Source organism: Dama dama, chromosome 30 (assembly GCF_033118175.1).
Source record: "Dama dama isolate Ldn47 chromosome 30, ASM3311817v1, whole genome shotgun sequence".
Taxonomy (NCBI): domain Eukaryota; kingdom Metazoa; phylum Chordata; class Mammalia; order Artiodactyla; family Cervidae; genus Dama; species Dama dama.
The window spans coordinates 76385533-76402717 of record NC_083710.1 but is presented as its reverse complement, the minus strand read 5'-3'; the positions used below and the strand labels follow the sequence as shown (position 1 = coordinate 76402717).

Below are 17185 nucleotides of genomic sequence, written 5' to 3'. Positions count from 1 at the left end.
ATGTGAGAGTTGGATTATAAAGAAAGCTGAGAGCCTAAGAACTGATAATTTTGAACTGAGGTGTAGGAGAAGACTCTTGAGAGTCTCTTGAACTGCAAGGAGACCCAACCAGTCAATCCTAGAGGAAATCAGTCCTGAATATTCATTGGAAAGACTGATGCTGAAACTCCACTACTTTGGCCACCTGATGCGAAGAACTGACTCACTGGAAAAGACCCTGATGCTGGGAAAGATTGACGGTGGGAGGAGAAGGGGACGACAGAGGATGAGATGGCTGGATGGCATCACCGACTCGATGGACATGAGTTTGAGTTATCTCCGGGAGTTGGTGATGGACAGGGAAGCCTGGTGTGCTGCAGTCCATGAGGTCACAAAAAGTCAGACACGACTAAGTGACTAAACTGAACTGACAGGACACCGTGGTACATGATACTATTTTCTAAACTTTGGTGTATTTTTAAGATTTTCCAAGAACAAAATTTAACTTAAATCCTTTCAATGAAGAAATGACTTGCTGATAGAAATTACCTCTTTCATTAAAAAAGATTTTTTTTTTAAGAAAGTGGTCCATAGGAAATAGAAAAAAAACAGTCAGCTACTAAGCACATGAGCCTACCTCCCAATAGACTCAAATTCTAGAAATGACAAGATTTATTTAAGGAGATACATGCATAACCTCACTGGAAAAAAAAATTCGTTTTTAAGAATAAGAGGGCCATCTAAAAAACAGAAATTTTGGAAAAATTCTCAAAACATAAAATGGACGGGATGAGACTGGTGGGCAAAATAATATCCAAACACCTTCTCAGGAGAGGTATGCCATGGAGGTGGCTGCAGCTCTCTGGGGGACCCAAACTCTGAAACCAGGGAAAGGAAGGAAGGGGTCCTGGAGACTTCTCAGCCTCCAGACAGGCAGTCAGCCTTCTCTCACAATCAGAATTCAAAGACGGGCAACAAGCAATTCTGAAAACCAAAGATGAGCGTAAAACCTATCCTTATGAAACCAATACCAAACAAGAGAATTAAGGAACCAAAATTGGGGGAGCAAATAGGAAAAAAACATTCTAAAAATGAAGATAACTGACATCCTTACAGATCCACAGGATGCAACACACATTAAAAAACAGACCAAGCGTCCACGCACTGCCTGCTCTAGCAGTGGGGATGCAGTGGAGATAAAGATAGACAAGCAAGATCACTCCTGCCAGAGGAAAGGAAGCCGAGAGCTTAATATAGTGCTCAGGAGTCAAATAACTCCTCCCCGAGTTAAAACACAAAAGGCAGGAGAGCAGTCCTAAATGACAAAAAGCCTCCAACATGCCAAAATATGATCAGGCAAGCAGTACAAAACAAGTGCAGAGGGCTTGGGTAAGACCAAGCTCTATGTTAAGACATCAAGAAGAAGCTCCCAGCTGCCAGGCTGGGTCACACTTAGCCTTGCAGGCTATGGTAAGAAATCTGGGTTTTACTCCAAGAGCAAAGGGACGTCACTGGATGGGTTTTCAGCAAGGAACTGACGATCTGATTTACATTTTAAAAAGATCACTTTGGCTGGTCGAGTGGAAAACAGATTAGAGGCCGGCAAGAATGGAAAGAACTGTGGTGGCGTGAACCACGGACACCACGCTGCATTAGAGTAATGTGTTCAGATTTCATTTATGCTTTAAAAAAGAGGATACAGTATGTACTTCTGTACCGTCTAGTTTTTTCCTCTGGTAACAATGTATTCATGTGCTTATACAATAAAAAGAAAACAAACTGAGCAATGTGTTTTGTTAAAGATGTACTGATTATCACTTGAAACTGAAAACTTGTAGAGAATATCTGTTAACACGAAAGACATATTTTATAATTAAGCAGCCAGTTAAGTCAAGAAAGAAGAGCAAAATAACCCTGTCTCAAATGTTTTCATTAGACTGTAGTTCAAAGGTATAGCATTATAATCAGACACTGCAGGGAATATTTTTAGATGATATAGACTCTAAAACTTAAAGCAGTCCTTATCTTTCATAAACACTAAAATATTTATAAACAAAATGATGTCATGTAAAATGTTCCAAAATAATCCACTGGTACAGATGAAATAAGATTGGTCATGGGTTAACTGTTAACACAGGGAAAGGAGGACAGGGAGGTTCAAAATATCATTCCCCACCTTGGTAAATGTAGAAAATTTCACACAGTAAGGTTTTACTTTAAATCTTTGTGGGCTTCCCTGATAGCTCAGTTGGTAGAGAATCCAACTGCAATGCAGGAGACCCCAGTTTTTTATTCCTGGGTAGGGAAGATCCCCTGGAGAGGGGACAGGCTATCCACTCCAGTATTCTTGGGCTTCCCTTGTGGCTCAGCTGGTAAAGAATCCACCTGCAACGCGCGAGACCTGGGTTTGATCCCTGGGTTGAGAAGATCCCCTGGAGAAGGGAATGGCTACCCACTCCTGGCCTGGGGAATTCTATTGACTATAGTTCATGGGGTCACAAAGAGTTGGACATGACTGAGCAACTTTCACTTACTTAAATCTTTTTAAGGGATGCTGTTGCCATTGCTGCTAAGTCGCTTCAGTTGTGTCCAACTCTGTGCGACTCTAAAGACGGCAGCCCACTAGGCTCCCCCGCCCCTGGGATTCTCCAGGCAAGAACACTGGAGTGGGTTGCCATTTCCTTCTCCAATGCATGAAAGTGAAAAATGAAAGTGAAGTCGCTCAGTCGTGTCTGACTCTTAGCGACCCCATGGACTACAGCCTACCAGGCTCCTCCGTCCATGGGATTTTTCAGGCAAGAGTACTGGAGTGGGCTGCCATTGCCTTCTTCATTTTAAGGGATGGGGTAGGGAAATTAAAACAATTAAAGACAGTTTATTTCGATTTTTTAAAGGTAAATTCTAACATAAACTCTACCTCCACATAAACATTTACAGTTCCTAGTATAAAGTTTAAAAGACTGTGCATCACATGTAGAAATGTGTGTACAGAAAGCATGTTAAAATGACACTAGAGAATAAACTAGGGATCCAGTAAGAATGGTGAAAATGCTGTGTGTGAACTCTCTAACCATCCAGTCTATTACAGCTGGTAAAATTAATTTCAAAGGCAAGCTGATAGATTTATCTATGTGCTCACAACACGTAAAGGAAGCAGTCTTCAAATTATCAAGAAGATTTCAAACATCTCCCATTTAATTTTCTCTAAGAGACAATCAGATCAATGTACTCAGTAAAGGATTTCAGATTGCTGGAGGAAGTAAGAAATCTGGATATGAGATAAACCATTAGTCACAGTACTTTCCTTATCCAGTCGTGAAAGTATAACAGGAAAGATGTAACACAGAAGGAAATTAAGAAATTAAAAAAATATGCTGAATACTTTCAGAATATCTATTTCACTTAATTTTCACAACAAACCTAGAAAGTAAACATCTTTCATACTTTGATAACTCAGGAATCTAAGGCTTAGAGAAGTCACCCAAGCTACCTGAAGACTCATGGTAACTGTCAGAACATGACTCAATTCCAAAGCCTAGCTTTATCTGCAGCACAGCTCAGAAACCTTTCCCCCATATAAACCCGGCTAAGCTCTCTCTCCACAGTTGCTCAGCCTTGCATGCTTCCCTCACCCAACCCATCATTTAATGGAACATCTTAACCACAATCTGTTCCAGTCTCACAGGTAGACCCTGAGGTCTAGTGGGAGCCAAGAGTACATGTGCATGGTACTTTGAACTATATATTCCAGAGGCCTCGGGCCACACATTCTACAGAGAGCCACCGCAGTTCCCTGCTGCAACAGCGCTTGCCAGAGGCTGGGCCGAACCAGCACAGCCATACCTCCCCACAGCACCCTGGAGGGTGCCTCGGCCACCTGCCGCGACAACCGAGTGCCCCTCACGGGTGTGCCCGAGTGACCACCAGGACTCCGGGGCCGCCATCAACTGCCAGGCCCACCCGGAGCTCCTTGCCTCCTGCATCTCCCTGGCCGTGTCTCGCCACTTTGATCCTGACAGTGTGGCTGTGAAGGATATGCCAGATATCTTCTTCAGCAGTCTCATGAGGACAGAGAATATGCTGAGACACTGATGAAGCTACAAACCAACAAGGCGGCTGAATCCCACATTCTTCAGGCTATCAAGAAACTAAACCAGGAGGACTGGGAGAGCAAGCCAGCTGAACACAACAGAACATGTGTTACTCCTGAAAAACACCTCAGGGAACTGCACAAACTGGTTACTGACTAAACAATACCCACTTGGGTGACTTCACTGAGACTCACTACCTCAATGAGCAGGTGAAATCCAAAGACCTGGGTGACCACGACACCAGCGTGCACAAGACAGCGACCCACGAATCTGGCATGGCAGAGGATCCCCCTGACAAGCACACTCCGGGGGACAGCGACACTGAGAGCCGAGCCCCAGGCTGGCTTCCCACAGCCACAGGGTCACTTTCTTGGTCACTGAGTCCATGCATGCAAGTTGGGGTTACCATGACCTTTTCTGTAAGCTGGACCAAAACATCCACCCAGGCTCTTTCATTTGCACTAGTCCTTCAAATAAAGCGACGAGGTGTCCCTCCAAAGAGTTATGTATACCGTCACCCCAGAGGTCGAGTTCCTCTCCAAACTAAGCTTCTCTTGCCTTCTATGATTGAAAGCAGTATCCAGCATTTCTCTGTGCCTTTTACCTAAAACTCAGATCCTTATTATGTTACTATCTTATCCAACATCACTTTCATCTAATAATGTGATAAGTAAATACCACTTCCTCTATAAAAATTTCAGTCTTCCAGCTGCTGCTGCTAAGTCGCTTCAGTCGTGTCCAACTCTGTGTGACCCCATAGACGGCAGCCCACCAGGCTCTGCCGCCCCTGGGATTCTCCAGGCAAGAACACTGGAGTGGGTTGCCATTTCCTTCTCCAATGCATTAAAGTGAAAAGGGAAAGTGAAGTCACTCAGGCATGTCCAACTCTGCACGACCCCATGGACTGCAGCCCACCAGGCTCCTCCGTCCATGGGGATTTCCAGGCAAGAACACTGGAGTGGGGTGCCAGTGCCTTCTCGTCAGTCTTCCAGGGAGAACTAATTACTATCCCCCAGTGCACCTTGGCCACCTTTCCATAACAGAACTTGCCACAGTCTGTAAGTGGTGGCTATGTAGCCCCTTTTTGCCCCCAAAAGAGAGGGCATGCCTCCTAACTGGTATATTTCCCCACCTTCCTCCAAGTCCAGCCCCCTGCTATGGCCAGAGAAATCCTCCCAAAATGCATTCTTAATAACAATTCTGCAGTGTTTGCACAGTGCTGGCGAGATTCAGTCCAAGTCCCTTCAGATCTAAAGGCAAAGAGGACCCTACATGATCAGGTCCCTCATCTGGGTCCAGCCTCATCACCCCTCACTCTCAAACGGTAAAGAATCTGCCTGCAATGGGGGAGACCTACGTTCGATCCCTGCGTTGGGAAGATCCCCTGGAGTAAGGAATGGCAACCCACTCCAGTATTCTTGACTGGAGAATTCCATGGACAGAGGAACCTGGTGGGCTACAGTCCATGGGGTCGCAAAGAGTCGGACACGACTGAGTGACTGCCGCACACAAACAGCGCAGGGAACGGGCGGAACGTCCCTGAACATACCAGGTCTCATGCTGCATCCCTTTAAACTTGCTGTTCCACAGCAACGCCTTCCCCACTTGCCCCCCGGAAAAGTTCTCCTCCTCCATCAGGATTCTGCCCTCAAACGCCGCTGGTCCCTCTGTGAAACTTTCCCTAACTACCTCGGTGAGAAGGCGGGGACGGTTCCTCCTACACTCCTTCACCGTGCATCCCTCCACTCGCAAGCACAGGACTTCTCTCGGCAATCCCCCAGCCTCAATAAGCTGACCTGCGCAGCCGGCTGCCAAGTCCCAAACCTGGCCAAACGCAAGCCTGAGAGAAGGAGCTGTCTTTTCTTCTTTATACACCACTGAGTTCAGTACCGTGCAAAAAGTGGGTACTCAATATTTATTGAACGAATGTAACTAAATTCCTTCTTTCTTAAAAGTATTATAGTTCATCAATATAATAGAATCTAAGATACACAGTAACAATTATAAAAATCAAACCCACCAAAGATTCATACAGACACTAATATGTTTCTTTAAAAATTGTAAATGTGGTGGGAGAAGGCGAGGGTGGGATGTTTAGAGAGAACAGCATCGAAACATGTATATTATCAAGGGTGAAACAGATCACCAGCCCAGGTTGGATGCATGAGCAAGTGCTTGGGCCTGGTGCACTGGGAAGACCCAGAGGGATGGGGTGGGGAGGGAGGCGGGAGGGGGGATTGGGATGGGGAACACATGTAAATCCACGGCTGATTCATGTCAATGTATGACAAAAACCACTACAATATTGTAAAGTAATTAGCCTCCAACTAATAAAAATAAATGAAAAAATAAATAGAGTTGAGAAACCAAATAAATAAATAATTTTTTAAAAAATTGTAAATGTGGCTGCTTTTGCAGTATCTCAACTATGTATTTAAGCCATGGATACTTTTTATTCCTTTGCCACATCCTGGGAGACAGTGACAATGAGAGAGGCCTCCTACTTCTGAGAGATAAGACAACCAAACATCCTGCTGTCTCCTGGGCAGCATTAAACAAACAGGTTTCTCCACAGACAAGCGTCAGTCAGAGGTCAGCCAAATATACAGCACGGACAGGGGAAAAGGTGAAGCAGCCAAGTCTTTCACTGAAGTTATAACAGTATTAGGATCTGTCATATTTTTACAGAGCAAAAACTAAACAATTTTAAGAAACAAAGTTGAGGGCTTAAAAAGTATGATGTGCTGAGAGTCACAATCAAGACTGGAACAACCAGACTGAAAAAGTTAAGAACAAAAGCTCAGAGAGGCTAAGGCTCAAGCCAAGGCCAGGTGGCAGAAGGGAAGCAAGCCCAGGGGTGGGGGGGTGCTGTTTAGGCTGGAGCACTTAAGAGTGTCCAGGAGGGAGAGAACTTTAAGAGCATTCGAAAACCGAACACAAGGCGGGGGAAAAAGAACAGAATGCGGGGGAAAGAAAGTACTGTCTGTAAAAGGTCCTTTCTAAATCCAAGATCAAAGCAAGATGGGGCAGAGAAAGAAGTCTCAAGACAGAAACACAGAAAACAGTGGAATCTGGCTCTTCTCAAAAGAGCAGGAAGTTCATTATCTTCACAATTCCACAGTCTAGTAAGGAGCAATGACAAAACAGTTTTAATAAAAATACACTGAGCTGGAACCCCTAGACCTTGCCAGCACCTCTTTCCAATCACCCTAACCTAAAAACTGTTTTAATATTCAAAGCCAAAAGTTCCCAGGGTGGCACTAGTGGTAAAGAATCCACCTGCCAATACAGGAGACAGCAGAGACACGGGTTCGATCCCTGGAGTGGGAAGATTCCCTGGAGGAGGGACGATTCCCCTGGAGGAGGAAATGACAACCTGCTCCAGTATTCTGCTACAGTCTGTGGTGTTGCAAAGAGTTGGACACAAATGAGCACATGTGCACGCACACACCTGAGTGCTGAGTTATGTAGCAAGTACATAGGAACTGTGTCTGCCCCAAAATCTTTCTGGGTAAACTAGGAAAATAAGATCTATTGTAACCACGTTTGCTCAATTTCAATGAACTTTAGTCTTCACTTCAGTTAAATGTGAAAGCATAAATGTGATGGGTTTCCTTTTTCAATGAATTTTAACTTGGAAAATCAGTTTAGAAGGGTTCATGTAAAAAAAAAAAGAACAGTCAACCTCACTCATCCATTTTGAAAATATTTATTGCAAATCTACTTCATGTCAACATAGTTTAGGTAGGTATAGAAATAAGAGCACCTTCCATAAAGCTTATATTCTAGCGAGGCAGACAGACAAGAAATACAAATCAAGTAATTGAGGACAACATTAAGTTTTATGTAGAAAACACAAAAAGGCAAAGGGAAATAACTAACTGACCTAGAGCATGCTTCTTAAATAGTATGTCAGGGCTGAAATATGAATGCTCATTTGGAAAGCTGTTCTCTGAAACCTTCAGAGTATAGGAACAACAAAAATAAAGACACCTACATCAGAAATGAGCTGGGCATTTGGAAGTCAAGTTGATGTGGTAGGAGCCCAGTGAAGGAGAAGATTAAGATGAAAAAAGATACAAGTAAATAGGAGTCAGACAGGTAAGGCTTTGCAGGCTCTACTGTGTTGAGAAGAGAATAGATGATATAGCAAGAGAGACTACCAAGGACTCTCTGAAGTTCTGCTCTCAAGAGAAACAATGATACCGTTCAGTAGCTAAAGCGACACATAACATCAAAGCCCAGTTTAAGATGGAAACACCATAGCATGCTGGAGTGCTGATGTCAATGACCCAGCAGAGGAAGAAAGTGATGATACAGGAGAAAACCAGTAACTGTAGAAGCAGTATTTTCAGATGATGAGAGGAAATGGAATCCAGGGCTTAAGTATAAAATTGGATTTTGCCAAGAAGAGGGATGTGTTTTTTTTACTCATTAATGTTAAGAAAAGTAGCACAATGGGTACAGATGCAGGTAGGCTGCTAAATTCAGAGGTAGAGAGAAGAAACTGCCCTGTGGCGGCTTTCATTTTCTCGATAAAGACAAAGTCTAAAACAGCAGTCCCCAACCTTTTTAGCACCAGGGACAGGTTTCCTAGAAGACAATTTTTCCACAGATAAGGTTGGGGAGGGGAGATAGTTTCAGGATGATTCAAGCACACCACATTTATTGTGTACTTTATTTCTAGTATCATTACATTGGCTTCACTTCAGATCAACGGCATGAGATCTGGAGGTTGGGGACCCCTGGTCACAAAGAATGAGGAAGAGGGACTTTCCTGGTGATCCAGTGGCTAAGACTGGGTTCGATCCCTGGTCAGGGAACTAGATCTGACATGCCACAACTAAGACATTGTGCAGCCAAAAACAAAGAATGAGGAAGAAAAGAAAGGAGGATTTCAATTGGAGATTTACAGAAAGAAGAAAAGGTTTGAGACACTGACTCTCAAGAACAGACACACTAGGGAACTGTTGGAATGTTAGCAGTACTCAGTATGCATTGGAAATAGAGACTACATGCTTCAAATGAGACCTGTCAGCAAGGTTATCTTCATTTTTCTCCATCCATGATCAGCTCTGAGGTTCAACAAACCAGTTGGCCAGGTTGGATTTAAATCAATTCAAATTTTGACAAGTGAATAAAACCAAAGATTACACGGACAAGAAAATTAAAGGGTGCTTCCAGAGAACTGACTACAAGACGGATCACAAAATCCACATTGAGCAAGTAGCAAGAGAACACAGATGCTTCACAAAGCATGTGTTATATCCCCAAGTTGTCTATAAATGCAAAGACAAAAACCAAGAGTTCTATACTGCATGTATCTCACCTATAAAGAACACTATGGTGAAGCCTCTGCTAACCAATTAAATGAGTCTGCTCCATATTCTAGAACTCTGAATAACACAAACTCTTCAGATTTTTAAAACTTATCTTTAAAAATTTAAAAAGCAGCATCCCAAAGATCTTGAAAAATCAATTTATGGCTGACATCATGCTTTTGTTCTTAAGAGCAGGTGACTGTGTTCCCATGATATTTCATACAAACAAAGATTAATAACTGGGCAATAATCAAAGGAACACTTATGGCAACAAAAATTAAACTTAACCACAATTCATTAACTTCATATGGAAAAGTAAAGCCTATTGACTATTGGCCATTCCATCTCAGCACAACTCCCCCCATCCCACAGAAACTAAACTACTCCATTTCTGGACACTCGCTCAGTAAGTGCTAACTGGTCAAGTGAACTGGGGCCTGGACACTACTGCTAAATAATAGCCTATATCACTAAATGAATTTAAAATAATTTTCTATAAGCTCTCTGATAGTCTGCTAGAATACTTAGTTTACAGGAGTTCCCCCTTATCCTCAGGGAATACATTCCAAAATCCCCGTGGATATCAAAACCACAGACAGTACTGAACCCTATATACACATTTAGGGCTTCCCTGATAGCTCAGTTGGTAAAGAATCCGCCTGCAATGCAGGAGACCCTGGTTTGATTACTGAGTCGGGAAGATCCCCTGGAGAAGGGATAGGCTACCCACTCCAGTATTCTTTGACTTCCCATGTGGCTCAGCTGGTAAAGAATCTGCCCACAATGCAGGAGACCTGAGTTCAAGCCCTGGGTTGGGAAGATCCCCTGGAGAAGGGAAAGGCTACCCACTTCAGTATCCTGGCCTAGAGAATTCCATGCAATGAGTCAGATATGACTGAGTGCGACTTTCACACACACACTATATACACATTATATTTTCCTATTCATATGCACTTATGATAAGGCTAATAATTTATAAATCAGACACAGAGATCAACAACAGTAAAATAGAACAATTATAGGAATAAACTATAATAAAAGATGTGAATGTGGTGCCCTCTTCTCAAAATATCTTATTGTACAAATGTAATGTCTTTTCCATCTTACCTGAGCACTTATCACAGACTGTGACCACAACTTCTGTAGTCTGAGGTGCAACAGTCAAACGAGCACAAGTTACTTTTTCCTTTTGCACAATTTCACAGATAGGAGATTGATTCTTACCACAGATCTTACCAACCTAGCATACAGTTTTGTTTTCTTTCCTAAGACATAGACTTTTTTCACGTAAAGGAAGCAGTTTACAGCTTCTCTTGGCATATCCAAACTTCCCAATTGTCAGCATCACTAGGTTTGCACTTTAGGGCCATCATTAAGTAAAAGAAGGGTTACCTGAACACAACCCCTGCAACAATGCTGATAATCCAGATGGCTACTAAGTGACAGGCTGGATACAGGGGACAAAGGGATGATTCATGGCCAGAGCAAGACCGCGTGAGATTTCATCATGCTCTTCAGAAAGGTTTGCAATTTAAAACTTATGAATTGTTTATTTTTGGAATTTCCCATTTAATATTTTCACACCACAGTTTACCACAAGTAACCGAAACCAAGAAAAGAGAAACCACAGGTAAGGGGTAGGGGGTATATAAATTACTGAACGTCCTTAGCTTTTGTTATTTTACTTATTATCTTCATATTTAAATAATGTCAAGAAAATCCTAGCGAGCACAGTTCATATAAAAAGTATCACCATCTTTTCTAACTATTCTTTTCCCAGTGTCCAAAGTTTATGGTTTTGTCAGGCCAGTTCAGTGAAATAAAGATAAATTGAGTTCAGAAAGAATGTTAAGGAAGAAAGCGATAAAAGAAGGTTTGGTTCCCAGGTTATGTTCCCACTGAAATCACCAAATAGAACACACCATTAGCAGAGAATTAAAATAGTTTCCTTATCTGTAACATAAGAATACTAAAGTAGACACTACAAAAGTTTTCCTTCTGCTCCAAAAATTCTATTCCTAAACTAGTGCTTTGGACTTCTTTCTTTCCAAGGCCTTTTTGAAAAGGGGTGCTAAAAGATTTAACCTTTCAATTCATGAGCCTATTAAATAGCTTACTTCTCTGAATTACAATTAACAGAAAAGCCTAGGAAAAAAAAATAAGTATTTTTAAATCACACAAAACTAGGCCCCCTAAGCTAATTATTGGGGACACTGCAATACAACTCTTTGTTTCATATTCACTCTTCTCACACCTGTTCTGTTTCTTCTGCCTCCAAGCCTTGGGCCCAAGAGTGGAATCACACGGTCCTAAATGCCTCCAGAAAGACTTAGGTTAGAAAACTCAGACACACAGCTTACTCAGGAAAACTGGAGCTAACAGCTTGCTGTCAAAGGTTCTTTCCTATCTTTATATCTCCATCAAATAAAATAGATACCTGATTTACACAACAGATACCTAATTTAACTCCACTGCATAACTTATTATACCAGTGATTCTTTTTTAGATATTCAAAATTTCAGGTCCCACCTAGACTTACTGAATCAAGGACTTTGGGAGTGAGGCTCAACACTGTGTTTAAAAAGGAATCCAGGTGATCAAACACTCAAGCTTGAGAACCACTGTATTAAAGATGTCAGGAAATCCTCTTCCTGTTCATTACTGCTGGTGGCAAACACAAACAGAAAGGCTGAATTTTCTCAGCCACCACTACTTACAAGTGCTTGGGCCCACAGGATACCCTCAGCCACTTGACTTCTGTCTCCAGTCCACAAGCAAGATGAACTTCAGAGTCAAATAATGTGAGTTCAACTTATGTCTCTTAGAGTTAACAGCTATGTGACCTTATCCAAGTTAAACTCTTAGAGCCTCAGTTTCCTCATCTGTAGAGCAGAAACAACATCTTGTACCTCCATGAATAGGAGAAAGCTTACAGAAGGTACCCAGGAGAGTGCCAGGCACCATCAATAAGTTTAAGAACTTTTTCCTTTCTTCTCTACCACCTGGACCAAGTCCTGGCTACTTCACACAGACAATACCCTAAAGAAGACAGCACTTTGGCACCCCTCTGTGAAATGTCACCGATGCGTTCCACATTGGGTGAAGAGCTCTCCGGTGAGGTTTTCCTTCTGGAAAATACCACAAGACAGACATGAAGCGTTAAAGTCCTACAGAATCATATACAGAACAGTGATTCTAAAAAGGCAGCCTATAAGCCAGTGGAAAAGGCAAATCTTACAAAAGTGTATACCTGTGTAACTTAAAAAAATAACTCACGTTAAGCAGAACATAGACAACTTTCTCTTCAAAGTGAAGTATCAGTCCATCAGTTGTGTCCAACTCTGCGACCCCATGGACTGTAGCCCAACCAGGCTTCTCTATCCATGGAATTCTCCAGGTCAGGACACTGGAGTGGGTTGCCATTCCCTTCTCCAGGGGAATCTTCCTGACCCAGGGATCGAACCCAGGTCTCACCCACTACAGGCGGATTCTTTACCATCTGAGCCACCAAGGAAACCCAACTTTCTCTTAACTGGCCAAAATTAATTAATGCTAACTAGACATTAGTACTACACTTCATAGGGCAAGAGATATTTAACATTAAAATACCTAAAAGAAGTGGAATACATGACCTATATTAAAGGTCATGGTCCAGGCATTCCAATTCCAATTCCATAGATTCTTCTGGGGCAGCCTCACTGTCAAATTCTTTGTCCCAATGTTGCCATGCCACATATTCTGGTTTCTGATTAAAAAAAAAAAAAAATGGTCCTCCAGAACACACTCTCCCCCCCCCCAAAAAAAACGCTGCTTTAAAAAAAACAAACAAACAAACAAAAAAAAAACGCTGCCATGAATGAGATCTAAAAACTGGAGAGTATAACTATTTTTTCTAAGTTGATAAGCTGAAAGGGATTTTACCAGAAACAATTCCTGCGTTCAGCTCCTCACTCCCTCTAATATGAAATCCAATATTAAACTGTTTAATTTGGCCTCCGTGACTACTAGCCTCTTCACGGGGCTGGAAACAGTTGAGTGCACGAAATAACGTCACTGTACCCGAATATTTCGCGGGGTAACCACGCTTGGAGCATCAGATCAATGGGCACTCGCGGCTTTCACTCCTGCCTGCTGACAACTAAGACGGGACAACCCTCGGTTTCCTGTTAAGAGCAGTCAACATGCCAAACTGTAGGACTTAAGTGAAAATTAGAGTTCGCATCTTCTTAAAAGTGGATGCCCAACCCCCACACCCCCACCCCCAAGGAACTTGTCAAAGGAAAAGTTGAGTGACTCCAGGCTGGAAACTGTAAAGCCACAAACTTTTAAGAGCCTTGCCCGCCGGGAGCTTGAATTTCAGCAGCGGCTCCGTAACGCACCAAGCTAACAACTTCGAGACACAACCCAGAGCGGAGTGGGGTGACGGTTACTCACTTCTAACATCCAACACGACACTGTCCCCTCCAGCCCCCGGAACTCCAAAGCCAAAGAAGCCTCCCTTCGGGCCACCTTTACAGCCTCCTCCCAGCACCGCTGACCCGGAGCCCCCGGCGCCGAGCGAGGGTCCCAGGCGAGGCCGGGACCGGACAGCCGCCCGGGGCTCCGCGCCCCAGGACTCCCCAAGAGTCGCCGCCCCGCTTCCCGCCGACCCCACCGGCCCGGCTCCTCAGTGCATACCCGCGGTCCCGCGGCCCGCCGCTCCCTGCACCTCTCCCCCAGACAAACCCGGAACCGGGCGCCGGCCCCCGCCCTGAGGCGGGCTCAGGCCCAGGCCGGGCCGCGGAGTCTCCGGCTCCCGCCCCGGCCGCCCCAAGACGCTCGGCAGGGGAGCTCCGGGAGGCCTGGCCGCCCCTCCACCCCCAACCCCACCCGGAGCGCGCCTCCTCCGGGCCGGGGCGGGACACGACTCACCTTCGTACTGCAGGTCCACCAGGACCAGCAGGAAGGGGAACACCGAGCCCAGCCGGCTGGTCACAGAGCCGGGGGCCACCATGTCCGAGAGCGCGGGCGCTGAGGAGGAGCAAAGCTGCGGGGCCCACCAGCCCCCCGCCGCGGCTCCCAGGCTGCAGCTGCGGCCGCCCGCCCGCCGTCCGCTCTCGCTCAGGCCTAAGGCGGCTGGCGCCCAGAGGAGGGAGGCGGCGGCGGCGGCGGTGGGCGGGGCCACAGCTACGCCACGCCCCCAGCGCCGCCGCGGCCCAATCGCCTCCTCCCTGGCTGCACTCCTACTGGGCTCGCCGGGATCGTGGTTCGCGCTGATAGGCCGCGGGGGCCGCCGCCCCGCCCCGTCTCTGATAGGATAACGTGGAAGCACGAGACGAGGCTGCGTCCGCCGGTGGCGGAGCTGTCAGGAGCTCCAACCCGCCGCGGCCGGCCGGAGGGGAGGCGGCCCGGGGAGGCTTGTCTGGCGGCCGCCGAGTCCGCATGCGCAGGCCGGCCAACTCTTTTTGGGTCGGCCCCCCGCGTGCGCGCCAGCCCGGCTAGAAGGAGAAGGTTGTCAGCAATCCGAGGTTTTCCGGTGTGTTGTTTGGAGAGAGAGAGAGAGAGTGGGGAAGCCGCCGCGTCCGGGATGAGAAGCCAGACCTGGTACCAGGAAGTCTGCGGAACTGGATCGCGGAACAGGACGAGTCGCAGAGCCTGCTGTCCTCCCGCTGAGCGTCTCGGAACCCTTACGGACCGAACCCTGAGGAGGGCTCGAGAAGCGATCAGGAGAACCTGGAGCGCAGTAAAGTAGGGTTAACCGATGGAGCCGGGAGCTTTTCAGGCGCAATCAAATACGTTAGGGTCCTAAGGCAGGTCAAGTGAGAATGGCATGGAAGCTTGGGACCCAACCCCCGACCGTGCAGGGGACCAGCGTGTCCAGAAAAGAGCAGGTCTGGAAGATTTTGTGCAAAAGAAACCTAGGAAGCACAGCAGCTAAGAGAGCAAAGGGCTGTTGAGAGTACAGCCGACGTCAACTATAAGGGGGAAAAAAGAAAGAGCTGTTAGGACTGGATCTTGTACCTTGTGCTCATCAGATGAAACTTAAGAGACATGAACAAGATAAAGTTCAAGTCACGCAGTCTGGGCGTTAAACTTGTTCACATCCACTTCCTCTGGCATCCCCAGCACAACGCACACTATACACCAGTGATGCTTCCTATTGGGTGGGACAGTAATGCCTTTCTGTGTTAAGCGTTGTCGAGTGTAAAGTTATTACTTTACCAGATTACATTTGCTTCCTCGGTGGTACTGTACACGTTAGAACTCATGAATGATAAATAGCATAGTGAATTCTTGATTTCCTAAAAAATACACTCAGAAGGCTAAAAAGCTTTCTAAGCTTTTATTCCAGAGGGGACTAATGCAAAGGAAATGGTTTGCAGAAAGGGAAAACAAGCCAAAAATACAGTCCCTTAGTAGTTGTGGTGGAAAGTAATACAATATAATGTGAACAGGGGAGGATTCAAATCCACGAAATTTAGCTGCACACCACACCTCTTATCTAAAGCTATCTTCATCTGTAAAGTGGGTATGACACTGATAGCCTCAATGGTTTGTTCTGAGGTTTCATGAAGGGGGTACAAATTTTTCTAAATTATAAAGTATTATGTGGGCTTCCCAGGTGGGGCTAGTGGTAAAGAACCAGCCTGCCAATGCAGGAGATGTAAGAGACGCTGGTTTGATCCCTAGGTGGGGAAGATCACCTGCAGGCGGGCATAGCAACCCACTCCAGTATTCTTGCCTGGAGAACCCCTTGGACAGAAGAGCCTGGCAGGCTAAGGTCCATAGGGTCGCAAAGAGTTGGACACAAATGAAGGGACTTAGCACACACACACGCAAACAAGTGTTATTCATACTTCTAACAAGAGTGAGATCATGAGACTCCTCTTTGGAATTTTTTTAAATTCTTGTTTCGTCCTTTCCCTTATAGGGCTTCCCTGGCAGCTCAGATAGTAAAGAATCTGCCACAATGCAGGATACCCGGGTTCAATCTCTGGGTTGGGAAGATCTAGAGAAGAGAATGGCTACCCACTCCAGTATTCTTGTCTGGAGAATTCCATGGAAAAGAGGAGCCTGGCAGGCTACAGTCCATGGGGTCGCAGAGAATCGGGTATGACTGAGCAACTAACACCTTCACTTCACTTTTTCTTATCGACCATCACAAGACAGTGTTAGTGAAAAAGAGCAGATGATTTTAGTGTCCACAAGTAGTTAGTGGATAAAGTACTGGAAAGTTATCTGGATAAAGTACTGTGGCCAAGGCAGCTAACAAAATGTTGAACATAATGAGGAAAGAATTTTGTAAGCAAATAATTTGTTGTTGTTGTTTAGTCACTCAGTCATGTCTGAATCTTTGCCTTCCCATTAACTGTAGCCCACCAGGCTCCTCTGTCCATGGAATTTTCCAAGCAAGAATCCTGGAGCAGGTTGCCATTTCCTTCTCCAGAGGATCTTCCCAACTCAGGGATTGAACCCAAGTTTCCTGCGTGGCAGGCAAATTCTTTACCACTGAGCCACCACGGGGAGCCCGAACAAATAATACTACACCATGAATTATCACCAGAATGCTGCCTGTCTGTGATTTTGATCTTAAGGAAGAGCAGTGCTAAAGAAATTCTAAGAGTATAAATTAAAAATGATTAAGGAGAGGATAGACCTTGTGCTATAGATAATAAAAACATAACAAGGGCTTCAATGTTGAGTGATTTTAAAAATTCACTGATCAACTTGCATATCAGTGAAGCCTGAAGTCTTAAAACTAAGATTTACAAAGTATCCCATGGAAGAGATAACTTTACAACAAAGAAAGGAAAC

General features: G+C 45.0%; 1 protein-coding gene across 1 annotated transcript in view; it reads right to left on the bottom strand.

Annotated features, from left to right (window-relative positions):
• Positions 1-14514, bottom strand: part of DNAJC3 (DnaJ heat shock protein family (Hsp40) member C3) — a 57849-nt gene extending 43335 nt beyond the window's left edge. Inside the window, exon 1 of the mRNA XM_061133614.1 lies at positions 14303-14514. Within this exon, the coding sequence (XP_060989597.1) occupies positions 14303-14384 (82 nt within the window). The 5' untranslated portion in view covers positions 14385-14514. The remainder of the gene's footprint in view (positions 1-14302) is intronic.
• Positions 14515-17185: the final 2671 nt, after the last annotated feature.